Source organism: Somniosus microcephalus, chromosome 22 (genome assembly GCF_052327205.1).
Source record: "Somniosus microcephalus isolate GS21.2 chromosome 22, FLI_Smic_1.0, whole genome shotgun sequence".
NCBI lineage: Eukaryota > Metazoa > Chordata > Chondrichthyes > Squaliformes > Somniosidae > Somniosus > Somniosus microcephalus.
Window position 1 is genome coordinate 23,411,246 of NC_141008.1, and position 16,499 is coordinate 23,427,744.

At 44.5% G+C, this 16,499-nt stretch overlaps 1 protein-coding gene across 1 annotated transcript in view; it reads right to left on the reverse strand.

Annotated features, from left to right (window-relative positions):
• Window positions 1-1,031: 1,031 nt before the first annotated feature.
• LOC147102109 (E3 ubiquitin-protein ligase TRIM50-like) overlaps window positions 1,032-16,499 on the reverse strand; it is a 44,877-nt gene continuing 29,409 nt past the window's right edge. Inside the window, exons 5-6 of the mRNA XM_085964326.1 lie at window positions 11,047-11,171; window positions 1,032-3,174 (exon numbers count right to left, since the gene is read on the reverse strand). Of these exons, the coding sequence (XP_085820452.1) occupies window positions 2,627-3,174; window positions 11,047-11,171 (673 nt within the window). The 3' untranslated portion in view covers window positions 1,032-2,626. The remainder of the gene's footprint in view (window positions 3,175-11,046; window positions 11,172-16,499) is intronic.

Sequence of the window (16,499 nt, forward strand, 5' to 3'; positions counted from 1 at the left end):
CTGCTCTCTCAGGTGGACGTAAAAGATCCCATGGCACTATTTCGAAGAAGAGCAGGGGAGTTAGCCCCGGTGTCCTGGCCAATATTTATCCCTCAACCAACATCACTAGAAACAGATTATCTGATCATTATCCCACATTACAACAGTGACTCCACTTCAAAAGTACTTCACTGACTGTAAAGCGCTTTGAGGCGTCCGGTGGTCGTGAATACAGGTTATTAATCCCTTATCCGAAACCCTTGGGGCCAGGTGTGTTTCAGAATTCGGATTTTTTCGGATTTCAGAACGGTAGGGGTATCTGCAGCTCTTTTTGACATTTTCACAGTGAAATTAAACTGAAAATCACAAAATAACAAAAAATATCAGAGAGCAGCAGACGCACGTGTGACTGGTAGCAACGCTGAGACAACTGACGCCTCACACCTGCGTGGGTCAAGCATCGGCCGCGTCGGGTCATGTTTGGTGCCACTCGGGTCATGTCGTGCACACGAGTGACGCTCCACGAAAAAACTTTTGGTTTTCAGAGCTTTTCGAATTTCGGAATTGCGGATAAGGGATTGTGGACCTGTATAAATGCAAGTTCTTTCTTTTCTTTCCAACTTCCAGGTCCAGGCCAGATTGTCAAGACTCAGGGGCTACATGTGGCCCATATAAAATAGAGACATGGCTAATCCACTGGCCTGCTGTAGGTGGATTCTCAAACTTAGGCTTAAGGGTTAAACAAGTGGCTTTAGAATTGAAGTTTAATTGTATTTTGTTGGATTCTTTTGTTGTGTATGGTGCCATTTTTGCTTCTTGAGATGTTTATTTAAATACTTCCTTCCAAATTTGTTGCTTGTTGCTGCAATTGGTGCTGTAGGAATTCATTTGGGGGTCCCTGTAGCACTGCACAATTAAGATGAGGAAGCTGGGTCCATGAAGGGACAGCAAATGCAGGTGCGATAGAATTATGTCCATACTCAATGCCTGAAGGGCAGCTTGTATACCCTGTTATGTAAAAAACAATAAATTCAAATTCAGCCAACAGAAAAAAAAATCAACAATTTTATTTAAAAACTAAAAAAAGTACATGCTACATTCAGTACAAACTTCCATATTTATGCAGTAGATGTTCTATATGTTGAATTATGAATCCAGGGTTATGAATTAGAAAAGTATACTTGATTCCACAAAACCGTAATTATTTTATTCTACAACACGTACTGAAGACCTGAGACAGGAGCTAGAAACAGCAACAGTTCACAGTCAGCTTAGGTTGCAGAACTTTCTGATATGTTTCTGTGAGGACAGGAAATGTCAACTACCTGATCAACAGTTAGTAATCTACATATATTCAAGCATAGGCGGAGTCTGGGCTTAAGCTCCATCCGCATGGCAAAAGGGCGCGTAAGTATCAAGCAGATCTCAGTTGGTTCTGCTATTTTACTGTTTTTTGAAAGAAAGTCAACGTGGTTGACCTTTAGTGCCCTCTGAAGTTGCCCAATACGCCACTCAGTTGTAAAAACAATCGATGCAAGGCATAATTAGAAGGCCCACAATCAACTTCTCAGGGAAACTAGGAATGGGCAATAAATGTGGCCTTGCTAGCATTGCCCACATTCCTAGAACAAATGGAAAAAGAGAACAGGTCTGCAAAAAAGATGCAGAAACTAACAGCCTGTCATTTCCCAATGGTACCAGGGATGAGGGACTTCAGTTACGGGGACAGACTAGAGAAGCTGGGGTTATTCTCCTTAGAGCAGAGAAAGTTAAGGGGAGATTTAATAGAGGAATTGATAGAGTAAATAAGGAGAAACTGTTTCCACTGGCAGAAGGGTCAGTAACCAAAGGACATAGAATTAAGGTAATTTGAGGTAGAGGTGAGATGAAGAGAAATTGTTTTACGTAGTAAGTTATTATGATCTGGAATACACTGACTGAAAGGGTGATGGAAGCAGATTCAATAGTAACTTTCAAAAGGGAATTGAAAGGGAGAAATTTGCAGGGCCATGGGGAAAGAGCAGGGGAGTGGGACTAGTTGGATAGATCTTTCAAAGAGCCGGCACAGGCACGACGGGCCAAATGTCCTCCTCCTGTGCTGTAAGATTCTATGATATGATTCTATATACAATATATATAATAAAAATCTTGTATCCAACACATGTCTGTCACACTCCAGATGTCACCCAATAGACATCACACACCAGACATCACTCTTTGTTACAGATGGAAACAATCTTGGGGAAAAAAAGACAGAAAGCCAAACCTTTCATGATTGGTTCTTCTGATCTGGAGCCAGAAATTTACAAGCAGTTAATTGCCCCCTATTTGACCTCAGCACTTTTCGAGCAGCTGAAATTGTCTGCATTTGGACAACTTATTTAAGACGACTTCCCCACACAGATCAGTGGCCATAAAGGGCTAGACCCATTAAACGGAGATCCATATTATAGCTAAACATCACAACCATGTTTCAGACTACCCAAGAGATTTGCTAGTAATTTTAAAAGGATCTCATGAGCTAAATGCTACCTCTCATGTTCCAAAATCAGGAGGCTGTAATTACGACACCAAAACAGCGGTCATGACATCATAAAGAAAGTGACCCTTCTTCTTACGATGCATCTTGCTGTGTGACTAGATGCATTTATACACGGCAAAGTGTGATAGGTGCAAAGTCACTGCTTCTGTCAACACAGCAAAGGTCAAAAATTGGATAAACCTTCCCATGAAAGTCTGCATCAAAGGCGTAGATCAAACTCAGCTCATCTGGATTATCCACGTTGTAGAACGAGAGTCGCCCTCCCTCATAATCCAAGAACACGCCAATCTTCCGCGGCCTCACCAAGAGCGAAAGCTGGATTTTGGGATTCTTGTACGCCTCATAAATCTTTCCTTCCTTCACTCCGATCATCCAGACTCCGTTCTCCGGAGTCTTGTTCAGCTTCCCTTTGCGGCCCGTGGTGCCTTTGATGGCACCGAGGCGCCATTGCATCTTGTCGTTGACAATCACTTGCCAGTAGTGCTTGCCTGAGGAAAAACCTTTGTTGGCGAGGATGCAGGTGTTGTAGTCGAATCGCTCCTGTACTAATGACAAGCGCTTGAGGTATGTTGTACATTCCACCCTGGTGCTATTGTTGGTTATGATCAGAAGGGGGTGTGCGGTGCTGGAATCCAATTTTAATTCCTCTGGTTCTGAAAGAAATCAAACAAACAATTCCATAAAATAGCCAGTCTACATGGAGAAAACTTATAGTCTGAATCGCAGAAGATTAACTTGCCAGCAGAATTTAAAATTTCTGTTCTAAACCTCAATTTTATGGGTATACAACGAGTAAACAGGGCGGGAGATTCTGTGAGTAAACAGGGCGGGAGATTCTGCGAGTAAACAGGGTGGGAGATTCTGTGAGTAAACAGGGTGGGAGATTCTGAGAGTAAACAGAGCGGGAGATTCTGTGAGTAAACAGGGCGGGAGATTCTGTGAGTAAACAGGGCGGGAGATTCTGAGAGTAAACAGGGTGGGAGATTCTGCGAGTAAACAGGGCGGGAGATTCTGTGAGTAAACAGGGCGGGAGATTCTGTGAGTAAACAGAGCGGGAGATTCTGTGAGTAAACAGGGCGGGAGATTCTGAGAGTAAACAGGGCGGGAGATTCTGTTAGTAAACAGAGCGGGAGATTCTGTGAGTAAACAGGGCGAGAGATTCTGAGAGTAAACAGGGCGGGAGATTCTGTGAGTAAACAGGGCAGGAGATTCTGTGAGTAAACAGAGCGGGAGATTCTGTGAGTAAACAGGGCGAGAGATTCTGAGAGTAAACAGGGCGGGAGATTCTGAGAGTAAACAGGGCGGGAGATTCTGTGAGTAAACAGAGTGGTGGCAGCAGCGGGAGCGGCGGACCTTCGAGGGAGCAGCGGCTGTGAGAGAAAATAAAGGTCGGTGATTTTCAGGCCCAGTTGAGCAGCGGCAGCAGCGGGAGCGGTGGCAGAATTCAAGAGTGACATCACAGTACAGAAAGTGATGCCAACACAGGGGAAGAAGCTGATTGGTGAGTAGTGGGTGAGTGCTTTTTTTTTCTTCAATTTTAAGTTTATTTCTTAAAAGGTAGTTCATAGTTAAGGTAGTTCGGGAGAGCGATAATCCGCGAGTTTAAATTTGAGGTAAGAGTTTTTTAATTAAAAGTATGGCGGGGACCTCAGTCCCGTGCGTTGCACGGCCTGCAGCATGTGGGAATTCCTAGATACTTCTTGCAGTCAGGATGACCACATGTGCAGTAAGTGCCAACAGTTTGGCCAACTTGAGATCCGGTTTTTGGAGCTCGAGTGTCAGCTGGAGGCACTGCGGTGTATCCGCAAGGCTGAGAGTTACGTGGATAGCACGTTTTTAGATGTGGTCAACCCGCAGCTTAAGAAAGTGCAGTCAGAGGGGGAATGGGAGACCACCAGTCAGAAGAAGGGGGGCAGGCAGGTAGTCAGGAAAGCCCCAGAGTGCATCTCATTCAACAACCGTTTTTCTGTGTTGGAAAACGGTGAAAGTGACAGTTCCTCTGGGGAGTACAGCCAGAGCCAAGTTCACAGCACTGTGGGTGGCTCAGCTGCACAAGGGGGGAGGAGTAAGAGTGGAAGGGCAATAGTGGTAGGAGACTCAATAGTGAGGGGTGCAGACAGGCGTTTCTGCGGCCACAGACGTGACTCCAGGATGGTATGTTGCTTCCCTGGTGTCAGGGTCAAGGATGTTACTGAACGGCTGCAGGGCATTCTGAAGGGGGAGGGCGAACAGTCAGAGGTCGTGGTTCACATTGGTACCAACGACATAGGTAGAAAGAGTGATGAGGTCCTGCAACAAGAATTTAGGGAGCTAGGTAGCAGATTAAAAAGCAGGACCTCAAAGGTTGTAATCTCTGGATTACTCCCGGTGCCACGTGCTAGTGAGTATAGGAATAGGAGAATAGAGCAGATGAATGCGTGGCTAAAGAGTTGGTGCAGGAGGGAGGGCTTTAGTTTGCTGGATCACTGGGTCTGTTTCTGGGGAAGGTGGGCCCTGTACAAGTCGGACGGGTTGCACCTGAACCGAAATGGGACCAACATCCTTGCGGGGAGGTTTGCTAGTGCTGTTGGGGGGAGGTTTAAACTAACTTGGCAGGGGGATGGGATACGGAGTGGAGCTATAGTAGGGGGTGATGCACAGTCAAATATAGAGGAAAAAACAAGTCAGTCTGGAAGGCAGAGCAAATATGTAATGGCACAAGGGAGTATGGCAAGGCTGGATGGCATTTATTTTAATGCAAGGAGTCTTGCGAGTAAGGCAGATGAATTGAAGGTGTTGATGAACACATGGGAGTATGATATTGTTGCTATCACAGAGACGTGGTTGAGGGAGGGGCAGAACTGGCAGCTCAATATTCCGGAGTATAGAATCTTCAAGCAAGACAGAGGGTGGTGTAAAAGAGGAGGGGGTGTCGCAATATTAATCAAGGAGTCAATTACTGCAGTAAGGAGGGATGATATCTTAGCAGGTTCCTCTAATGAGACCATATGGGTAGAACTTAAAAACAAAAAGGGGGCAAGCACTTTGCTGGGAGTGTACTATAGGCCCCCAAACAGTCAGGGGGAGACAGAGGAACAGATATGTAGGCAAATCTCAGAGAAGTGTAGAAATAATAGGGTAATAATAGTAGGGGATTTCAACTTCCCCAATATTAACTGGGATAGTCAGAATGTGAAAGGCTTAGAGGGTGCGGAATTCTTAAAGTGCATCCAGGAGAGCTTTTTGAGCCAGCATGTAGAAAGTCCTACAAGAGAGGGCGCAGTACTGGACCTAATTCTAGGGAATGTAGCCGGGCAAGTGGTAGAAGTGTCAGTAGGAGAGCATTTTGGTTGAATTTGATTGAATTTTGAGGGGGTGACTAGGTGTGTGGATGAGGGTAGTGCAGTTGATGTAGTCTACATGGACTTCAGTAAGGCTTTTGACAAAGCATGGGAGACTGGTCAAGAAGGTAAGAGCCCATGGAATCCCGGGCAATTTGGCACATTGGATCCAAAATTGGCTTAGTGGCAGGAAGCAGAGGGTGATGGTCGAAGGTTGTTTTTGTGACTGGAAGCCTGCGTCCAGTGGTGTGCCGCAGGGATCGGTGCTGGGTCCTGTGCTGTTTGTAGTGTACATTAATGATTTAGATATGAATGTAGGAGGTATGATCAGTAAGTTCGCAGATGATACGAAAATTGGTGGTAAATAGCGAGGAGCGAAGCCTCAGGCTACAGGACGATACAGATAGATAGAAAGGAACTTTTCCCCTTAGTAGAGGGGGCAATAACCAGGGGGCATAGTTTCAAGGTAAGGGGCAGGAGGTTTAGAGGGGATTTGAGGAAAAACTTTTTCACCCAGGGGGTGGTTGGAATCTGGAACTCACTGCCTGAAATGGTGGTAGAGGCAGGAACCCTCACAACATTAAAGAAGCATTTAGATGAGCACTTGAAACGCCATAGCATACAAGGCTACGGACCAAGTGCTGGAAAATAGGATTAGAATAGACAGGGCTTGATGGCCGGCACAGACACAATGGGCCGAAGGGCCTCTTTCTGTGCTGTATAACTCTATGACTCTATACACTTCCCCGCTAGTCATGCAAATTGGGATATCGCAGATCGATGCCCGTCCCTCTGGGGATTCTACAATGGGGTACATATAAGACACATTTCATTTTTTCAAAATTCATTTTTGGGATACGGCCGTTGCTAGCAAGACTAGAATTTATTGCCGATCCCTAGTTGCACTTGAGAAGTTGGTGGTGAGCCTTCCTCTTGAACCGCTGCAGTCCATGTAGTGAAGGTGCTCCCACAGTGCTGTTGGGTTGAGAGTTCCAGGATTTTGAGCCAGTGACGATGAAGGGACGGCAATATATGTTCAATTCGGGATGGTCATAGAAGTTTATGGCAGAGAAGGAGACCATTCAGCCCATCGTATCTGTGCCGGCAGAAAAAGAGCTATCCCACCTAATCCCACTTTCCAGCTCCTGGTCCGTAGCCTTGTAGGTTACGGCACTTCAAGTGCATATCCAAGTACTTTTTAAATGTGATGAGGGTTTCTGCCTCTACCACCCTTTCAGGCAGTGAGTTCCAGACTCCCACCACCCTCTGGGTGAAAAAGGTTCTCCTCAACTCCCCTCTAATCCTCCTACCAATTACTTTAAATCTATGCCCCCTGGTTATTGACCTCTCTGCCAGGGAAATAGGTCCTTCTTATCCACTCTAGCTAGGCCCCTCATAATTTTATACACCTCAATTAAATCTCCTCTCAGCCTCCTCCAAAGAAAACAACCCCAGCCTATCCAATCTTTCCTCACAGCTAAAATTTTCCAGTTCTGGCAACATCCTCGTAAATCTCTTCTGTACCCTCTAGTGCAATCGCATCTTTCCTGTAATGTGGTGACCAAAGCTGTTTGCGATACTCTAGCTGTGGCCTAACTAGTGTTTTATACAGTTCTAGCATAACCTCTCTGCTCTTATATTCTATGCCTCGGCTAATAAAAGAAAGCATCCCGTATGCCTTCTTAACCTCCTTATCCGTATGTGACTTACGTAGATACATAGATACATAGAAGATAGGAGCAGGAGTAGGCCATTCGGCCCCTCGAGCCCGCTCCGCTATTCAATGAGATCATGGCTGATCATCCAAATTTAGTACCCTGTCCCTGCTTTCTCCCCATATCCCTTGATCCCTTTAGCCTTAAGAAATATATCTAACTCCGTCTTGAATATATTTAATGAATTGGCCTCTACTGCCTTGTGTGGTAGAGAATTCCACAGGTTCACCACTCTCTGGGTGAAGAAATTCCTCCTCATCTCTGTCCTAAATGGCTTAACCCTTATCTTTAGACTGTGACCCCTGGTTCTGGACTCCCCGGCCATCAGGAACATCCTTCCTGCATCTAGTCTGTCTAGTCCTGTTAGAATTTTATAAGTTTCAATGAGATCCCCTCTCATTCTTCTAAACTCCAGCGAGTATAAGCCCAATCGACCCAATCTCTCCTCATACGTCATTCCTGCCATCCCAGGTATCAGCCTGGTGAATCTTCGCTGCACTCCCTCCATGGCAAGAACATCCTTTCTCAGATAAGGCGACCAAAACTGCACACAATACTCAAGGTGCGGTCTCACCAAGGCCCTGTACAAATGCAGCAAGACATCCTTGCTCCTGTACTCAAACCCTCTCGCTTCGAAGGCCAACATACCATTTGCCTCCTTAACCGCCTGCTGCACCTGCATGCTTACCTTCAGCGACTGGTGCACAAGGACACCCAGGTCTCGTTGCACTTCCCCTTCTCCTAATCTATTGCCATTCAGATAATAATCTGCCTTCCTGTTTTTGACACCAAAGTGGATAACCTCGCATTTATCCACGTTATATTGCATCTGCCATGCATCTGCCCAATCACCCAACCTGTCCAAATCATACTTGTGTTTCTCGGCATCCTCCTCACAGCACACACGCCCACCCAGCAAACTTGGAGATATTACATCTAGTTCCCTCGTCTAGATCATTAATATATATTGTGAATAGCTGGGGTCCTAGGACCGATCCCTGCGGTACCCCACTAGTCACTGCCTGCCACTCGGAAAAAGACCTGTTTATTCCAAATCTTTGCTTTCTGTCTGCCTACCAGTTCCCTATCCAAGTCAATACCTTTCCCCCAATCCCATGTGCCTTAACTTTACATGCTAATCTCTTATGCGGGACCTTATCGAAAGCCTTCTGAAAGTCCAAATACACCACATCCACTGGTTTTCCCTTATCTATTTTACCAGTTACATCCATGACTTGGAGGGGAACTTAGAGGTGATGGTGTTCCCATGTACCTACTGCCCTTGGCCTTCTAAGTGGTGGAAATCACGGGTTTTGGGATATGCTGTTGAAGAAACCTTGGCGAATTGCTGCAGTGCATCCTGTGGATAGTACACAGTGCGTCGGTGGTGGAGAGAATGGATTGGGTGCCGATCAAGCCAACTGCTTTGTCCTGGATGGTGTTGAGATTCTTGGAAGAGGAATAAGGGGCAGATGCAAGGTTAGGTCTCCAACTCTAATGCATTCTATTGGGATTTCTTGGCACTTCCCCACTCATACAAGCCTCCAGCTGTGCTCGAACTTACTGATTTTTAAGAAGAAAGTCCAACCAGGATGGGCCTGTGCCCGAAATTCCCCCAGGCCATGCAAATAGCCTGGGGGAGGAAAAACATGGACAATTGTTTCCTCTCCAATGCCCACTGGGCACCCAGAGAGGAAAGTCTACCACACTTTCACTTCTAGTCCTGGGGTAGAATAAAGTACAGATTCACGTCATTAACATTTCTTTCTGCTGATTCAATTCAGTAATGAGTTTGGAACATCCCAGTTCTAAGTAAGAATAAGTCTACAGCATAAATCTGTTCTGAATTCAGAACTAATCTGGTAGTGTCAATTACACCACAGTTTTGTGGATTGCAACAGAAATCCAGACCCTTGGGGCCGCATCCCTTAAAGTGTCTCATTTGTGGTGACCAAAGTTATATAGGCCAGGCACATTTGGTGCTTTGATTTTTTCTGAAACTTGAAGCAGCACTGCGCACTGTTGGACATCCTGGAGTGATGTATGTTGGATATCTTGGGGAATTCAGGGTTAACAGTCGAAGTTCTTTGTATCTTGGAGCAACAGGCTTTCCAATATAAACAGGATGTCTTTGAAGTGTCGTGAAAGCAATGCATAGCTTGTCTTCGGATATGAAAAGTGTTTGTGTAAGGAAATACTTGACGGTAATGACGTCAGGCATGAGTGGTTAAGGTTTAACTTTAGGAGCTAGGGTAATAAAACATAGGTGGAGAAACCATTAGCTGCCGTATAGAAAAATAACAGTTGATAAAGCTTTTTCTTCAAAGTTGTTAATAACAGTTCGTTCAGGAAGTCTTGTTTAGGGGAAGTAGTTTTGGGGTAAAAAACTACAAGTGTTTACATGAATAGTCTGTCTTCAAAGGATTTGGGAGTAGATACGTCATGCAGTCTTATCTATGACATTTTCCTTTGATGTAGCCAAAATATGATGTACAGTATAAAGGAGCCTGGTTTTCAATAGTAATTCAGAGGCCTCGAAAGATAGAGAAACCGAAAAGCCACTCTCTGTATATAGTTAGGCTGATCACCGTATACTCCACTGCGAGTGTTTCGTGCTTACTCGAAACGTGTTGTTGTGACCCAGAGAAGGAAGGCAGTTGACTGCTAAAACACACGCCCATGTAGATATAGACCACTACACGTGTTGTGTTTCTCTCATTTGTTTATAGATGTGGGCGACACTGGCAAGGCCATAGTTATTCCCCATTACAACAGTGACTCCACTTCAAAAGTACTTCACTGGCTGTAAAGCGCTTTGAGACATCCGGTGGTCGTGAAAGGCGCTATAGAAATGCAAATCTTTCTTTTCTTTTTCTTTTTATCCCGGAGAAGGTGGTGGTGGGCCTTCTCCTTGAACTGCTGCAATCGTGCTGCTGATGGTGTTTCGACAATGGTTTTAGGTGTGAAATTCGAGGATTTTGGCACAGTGATGATAAGGGAACAACACTAGAATATTTCCATTGTGGAAATAAAAATGGGAGAGATAGAAAATGGGCTGTCAACTTGTTATCACCCGTTTTACACTATCGCACAAAGTCAAAATTACTCCCTATACGTGCAAGTCAGAGTGGTGTGTGACTTACATATTACACAATATTTACAGCACAGAAACAGGTCATTCAGCCCAACAGGTCTATGTCAGTGTTTATGCTCCACACGAGCCTCCTCCCACCTTATTTCATCTCACCCTATCACAATATCCTTCTATTCCATTCTGAAGATAATGGTGTTCATGAATTAAACAAAAATAGATTTTCTGATAAATAAATGAATCTATAAATTATATTTGTAACTAAGCACCAAACATACCTGGTAACAATCTCTTTATTCGCTCTTAACTGTTAAACACAATTCCTTGACTCAATCTCTCCTGGTAACATGATCCCTCAACTGGATCCCATTTGATAATGGGCTCACTATTCGAACCCACCTGGTAAAATCCTCTTCTGCAGTTTTTTCCAGACTGTCAGTTTGATATCATCATGTCTAAAGCCAGGTTTGAAGGAGATGGCGCTGAAGGTTTTGTCTAACTCTGGCTGTGGCATCTGTTCACACCTAAAAGAATCATAAATGCATTAAACACTCAAACCATACACACTAGTATCAGCTTGTGAGGCTTCATGCTTTTCTGAACAGACGACAGCTGGTTGATGCAGTGGATCTACTGTCAGTGAACAAGGTAGCATCTGCATTAAAGGGGAAGTACATTCTGCTGAATTGCCTTGTAATCCTAAATGTAACAAAGGGAGATACCCTTCATGTCTATTAGTCTCTTTTTGCTTTGCATAATGCTTTAGCAATGCTGGGTGGTGCCAGTATGTAAGCACTTTATATAGACCCAGTCCTCCTGTGACATCATGAAGTTCTACCCCCCTGACGTCATGAATGATGACAGTGAATAGAGTTCCCCATTTTAAATTTAGTTTTATATATTTTTCCTTTTCACTCCTTCCAGATTCAGCAATGGAAACTTGAAGGAGTCTATTAATGTCGTACAGGTCTTCCAGTCTTTTCATTGCAGTTTGACCTGCTCAAGCAGCTCAATGTGCTTAAATTTGTACCTAGAGTCTAGGCTACTACTGACTGACCCAAAAATCTGGTAGCCAGAGTCTAGACTACTACTGACTCTTGACTGCTAAGCCACATCTTCAAAAAAGTGTAAATGTAAACATTCCACATTCACTACCACTCAAAACTTTTTTTTAGCTTCTAACTTATTTTTTCCCCTTTAGTCTGCAAAATATATAGAGTCCCCTAACAACCAAGATGCTGCCAAAGTAAGCAAACTACAGGAGTGAGTAAACTAAAGGAGAGCAAATGTTTGGTTAACAAAAATGGAGATAGTTTGAGAGGACTGAGTAGCAGAGTGAGTTAGCCCACTCCTTTCACTCCCTGGGATCTTGCTTTAAAGGCCAGGTTAAAGGGATGAAACTTCTCTTTCTGCTGGCTGTGAGAGTCCTACATGAAACGAGATTCGCCAGGTTCAATCCAGTTCCAAGTGCCACTTTCCCTCCCTTCCTTCAAAAAATCTCCTTTAAGATTCTCCTCTTCAACAGTGCTTCTTCCCCATCTTGACCCTCTTCCTGTTTTCCTCCACCCCCACCCCCTCCCACTCTGTTTCTACCTGATCAGGGGCCACTCAGCCTGTAAAGTGCTATGAGGTATCTATGCGTAATAGGAGAGATTGCCCTGGGACTTCACAAATGAGTGCTGCAGAAATGCAAGTTGTTGTTGCTTCCATTAGCACAGCAGAAAATGACCAATAATTCTGCACTACGTAGCACTTATTCAGAAGTCAGAAGACTGTGGGTACATTCAAGGACTTGATTGAGCACATAATCAAGGCTGACACTTCAGTGGAATACGGAGGAAGTGCTGCATTGTCAGAGGTGCCATCTTACAGAGGCGGCATTAAGCCAAGGCTATATCTTCCCAACGTGAACTGGTGGGGCCAAATGGCCTGTTTCCGTATTGTAATATTGATGTAATTCTATCTTCGCATTCATCTGAATCCCATGATACTATGAAGAGCCAATTGTCAATGGAATGGTAAATCAGGAGAGGCATATAATGAGCTAATGATCCGATATCGTCCATTTTACATTATCTGCAAAAGTTAAAATTACCCCCATCAGGAAAAAGAGATCACTGACGTAAGAACACTACTAGGCACTTGGTCTAAGCGTTAAACAAGGCTTTAATCAACTGTTTTACAACATGGAGGTCTAGTTGTGTCCTTCACTAGTTCCTGTTAAGAATGTCCTGCTCAAGCTGGGCCTGTGCCCAAGTATTTATACTCTCCCTGGACAGCGCCACCCGTAGGCCGCTCAGTATTATTTCATAAGTCTTTCTTTCATGAATGACTGGTTCATGTCAATCACGCTCTGCAAAATTTTAAAGTACAAAGAGATGTACAAGTTCAATAATCATAGAATCAGACAGCACAGAAGGCAGCCATTCGGCCCATGGTGCCTGTGCCGGCTCTTTGAAAAAGCTATCCAATTAGCCCCACTCTCCTGCTTTTCCCCCATAGACCTGCAAATTTTTGCTTTTCAAGTATATATCCAATTCCCTTTTGAAAGTTACTATTTAACCTGCTTCCACCACCTTTTCAGACATCATAACAACTCGCTGCATAAAAATGTTTCTCCTCATTCCCCCCTGGATTTTTTTCCCCAATTACCTTAAATCTGTGACCTTTGGTTACCAAGCACATGTTCATGCTCTTATATTAAAAGGTGAATAAGTTAGGTAGAATACATATAGAAATTTTGGGGAACTGGGCAGTGTTTAGACACTGACCTTTAACTTCTGGGACCTAGGTTCAAATCCAGCCCAAGGATGATGAAATGGTAATCTCCTCTGGCTGCAAGGTGCTATACAAAATGAGTTTGGGCAGTCTCTGTACAGTTCACAATGGGCATGGGCTGACAACACAAATCTCCAATTCAACAGTAAATGGCAATGTCGCTCAGATGGACTTGTTGTTGTTGGAAAGGGATATAATGAGAGCACTGGTGCAGTAGAGGGTGCTGTTCTGAGGTAGGAGATGAGGCACATTGTTGCAGAAAACTGGACAGAACTGTATTCTGCACCTCGCAGAGTTATACCTAACCGAGAAGTCTTTGATCCTGACAATGAGTACCTGAAATGTTTCATTCGCCACAATTAACATTTCTCACCTTGATGGCTGCTTTTTTTTTAAAGGAGGCTCCAAATGCTCCATCTTGCACCGATGCTGGATCTATGTACTCTAATCCCATTTACCTGCCCTTTCTCCACATCCTATTATATTCTCTCATCAAATACATATCCAATTCCATTTTAATTGATGCTATAGTTTGCCTCAATTCATGGTCAAGCATTCCATGTTGTGTTAACCCCCTAGTGTTAAACCTTTCTTCTAACTTTCCCTTTCAGTCTTCTAGTGATAATCTAATCCTATTCTCCAACAAGTGGTAACATTCATTCATTATTTGCCCTCTCAAATTCTTTTAGAATTTTGAAGATCCCTTTGAATCTTCTCTGTTCCAGTGAAAAATGTCCTAAATTATCAAGGTATGACCACTCGTGAATCTTCCCTGCACCTTTCCTATAGCTCTGAAATCCTTCCTATAACGTGGTGCTCAGAACTACTCTAAATGTGCCCAAACCAATGTCCAAATTCCACATCGCTTCTTTGCTTCTGTATACAATGCCAAAAGGGACTTGGCCTCCTGTACATATTTTAGATCGTCATAGTTGCATTTGGAAGTGAAAACAGTCCATAGTCATATGAGCAAAGTCACTGCACCAGAAATAATAAGTGCCTTTTACTGTGTACATACTACTATTGGCTGATGCAGTAAGCTTATTTGTGTGAGAAACTATTTGTTCTTGGCTTAGTTGGAGTGCATTAGTAACACTCATTCTGCGTTGGGTAATGACTTTTGTAAACATTGAGGCTGTGATAAGAATCATCTGTAGTTTTGCACAACAGAATTAGGCTGCTTATAAAGAGACTCGTCTAATCAGTGAAGAATCCAGCACCCACACACATTAGCTTTTGTACTAAGGCAAATAAATTCTCCCAATCGCCAAACCTACTTTGATGCTGTCCCCTATCTAGCGGTCACCTTTCTTAAATTAGCACCTGATCTTATTTAGTAGTTTCTCATACTAATGATTTTCACCTTAATGAAGTACCTATTTCAATCTTAACAATTGAAGAAAAAAATGTTAGGACATTGACCGTAATTTGAATCGGGAGGTGGGTTGGGAGCATGGGGGCAGCTAGGAAGCGGTGGGGGAAACCCAGGAGAACAGGTTTGCATTTCAAACCTCTGTTTCCCACCTGCAGCCAGCCAGATGGAGAGGCCTGCAGCACTGGCTGCAGAGAGGGGGGAGGGATCGGGCTGTCGGCGGAGGATCAGGGCAGAGGGAGGGAGAGAAAATTGGTGCCGGAGCATCGGGGGAAGGGAGAGAACATCGGACTTCGGGGCATCGAGGGGGAGGGAGGGAAGAGAACATCAGATTCAGTCTCTGGAGCATCGGTGGGGGTAGGGAGAGAAGATCGGACTCCGGAGCATCGGGATATCAGGGGCAGGGAGAGAAGATCGGACTCCGGAGCATCGGGATATCAGGGGATCAGGGGTAGGGAGAGAAGATCAGACTCCGGAGCATCGGGATATCAGGGGTAGGGAGAGAAGATTGGGTGGGGGGAGTCTGGGAAGGTGATTGGAGGGGGATCAGGGGGGGGGGGGGGGGGGGTGGGTGCTGGGGTTGGGGCCTTTCTTTAGCTGGCGGGTTCCCTGAGGCCTGCGAAACCCGACCAGGCACAGTTAAATTTGAAATGCTGGTTAAATCCGAGGCACGCCAGCCTCATTATAATATATAAATGGTCGACCCGCCTCCGTTAAAACCGGAAGTGGGCGGGTTCTGCTCGGGATTCAGTTTTTTAACATTTGAACCTCCCACCCGACCCCAACCCACCCGTTTTTTGGGGGTTAAAATTCCCCCCATTGTGTTGAAACAGGAGGGATAGTTTTAACTTAACCCTCCCAGTGGGAAACTGAGGCGATCAGATCAGCCGCTCGATTTTACTTTCCATGGAGTGCGTCAGTTCCCACTGGGCGGGTTCGGTTAAAATGACCCCCAGTTGCCTGACTATCCCCAACTCCTAGGACTCTAGTCTCATTAGGAATATTTCAGGTTTTAAAATACAGGTAATGAAGAAAATGCTCAGATGGATGTGGAAAGGGGATCTTTAATCTAAAACTTTCAAACTGATTGGTGTATCCAACGAAGAATACTCGTCTGGCATGGGAAGAGGACAGGGAGTCATCAAAACCACCACTAATGAAGGAAATGAAAGACTGAAAATAAGGAGACACTTGTTTTACTTGATGTAAAGAGTTTCATCAATAAATTTGGAGCGTTTACAGAACCCATTACCTTATAATCGGGGCTGGGGGCAGGGCACCGACCTGCTTACATTTTCCTTTGATGATGAGAGCTTTACAAAAAATTGAGTCAATATCCCAGTAATGAATATCTTCCCCAAAGCCACTGACTATTTATTAGCTTAGGGTATTATTAGCTCCAGCAGTCAATTCAACCAAGTGATGATTGTTCATGTGCGAGTCTGGACAGTGAAGGGCTGATAATACTATTACGGACACCCTGGAGATAATTGAGTGCATAGACCTGCAGTGTGCCAATGCAGATGGCCCGCACAGAGAGAGTCTTCACATAAGCGGTGCTTAAGGCTCATTAGCCCTCCGCAAAACATTTAAATTAGGAAGCCTCTCCATAATGGGCCTGAGGCACCTGAGCAGCACGCCATTCACCCAGTCAGAATGGGCACTGAGAGGGAGGCCCCAAATTTAGAAAAGACTATCTTTA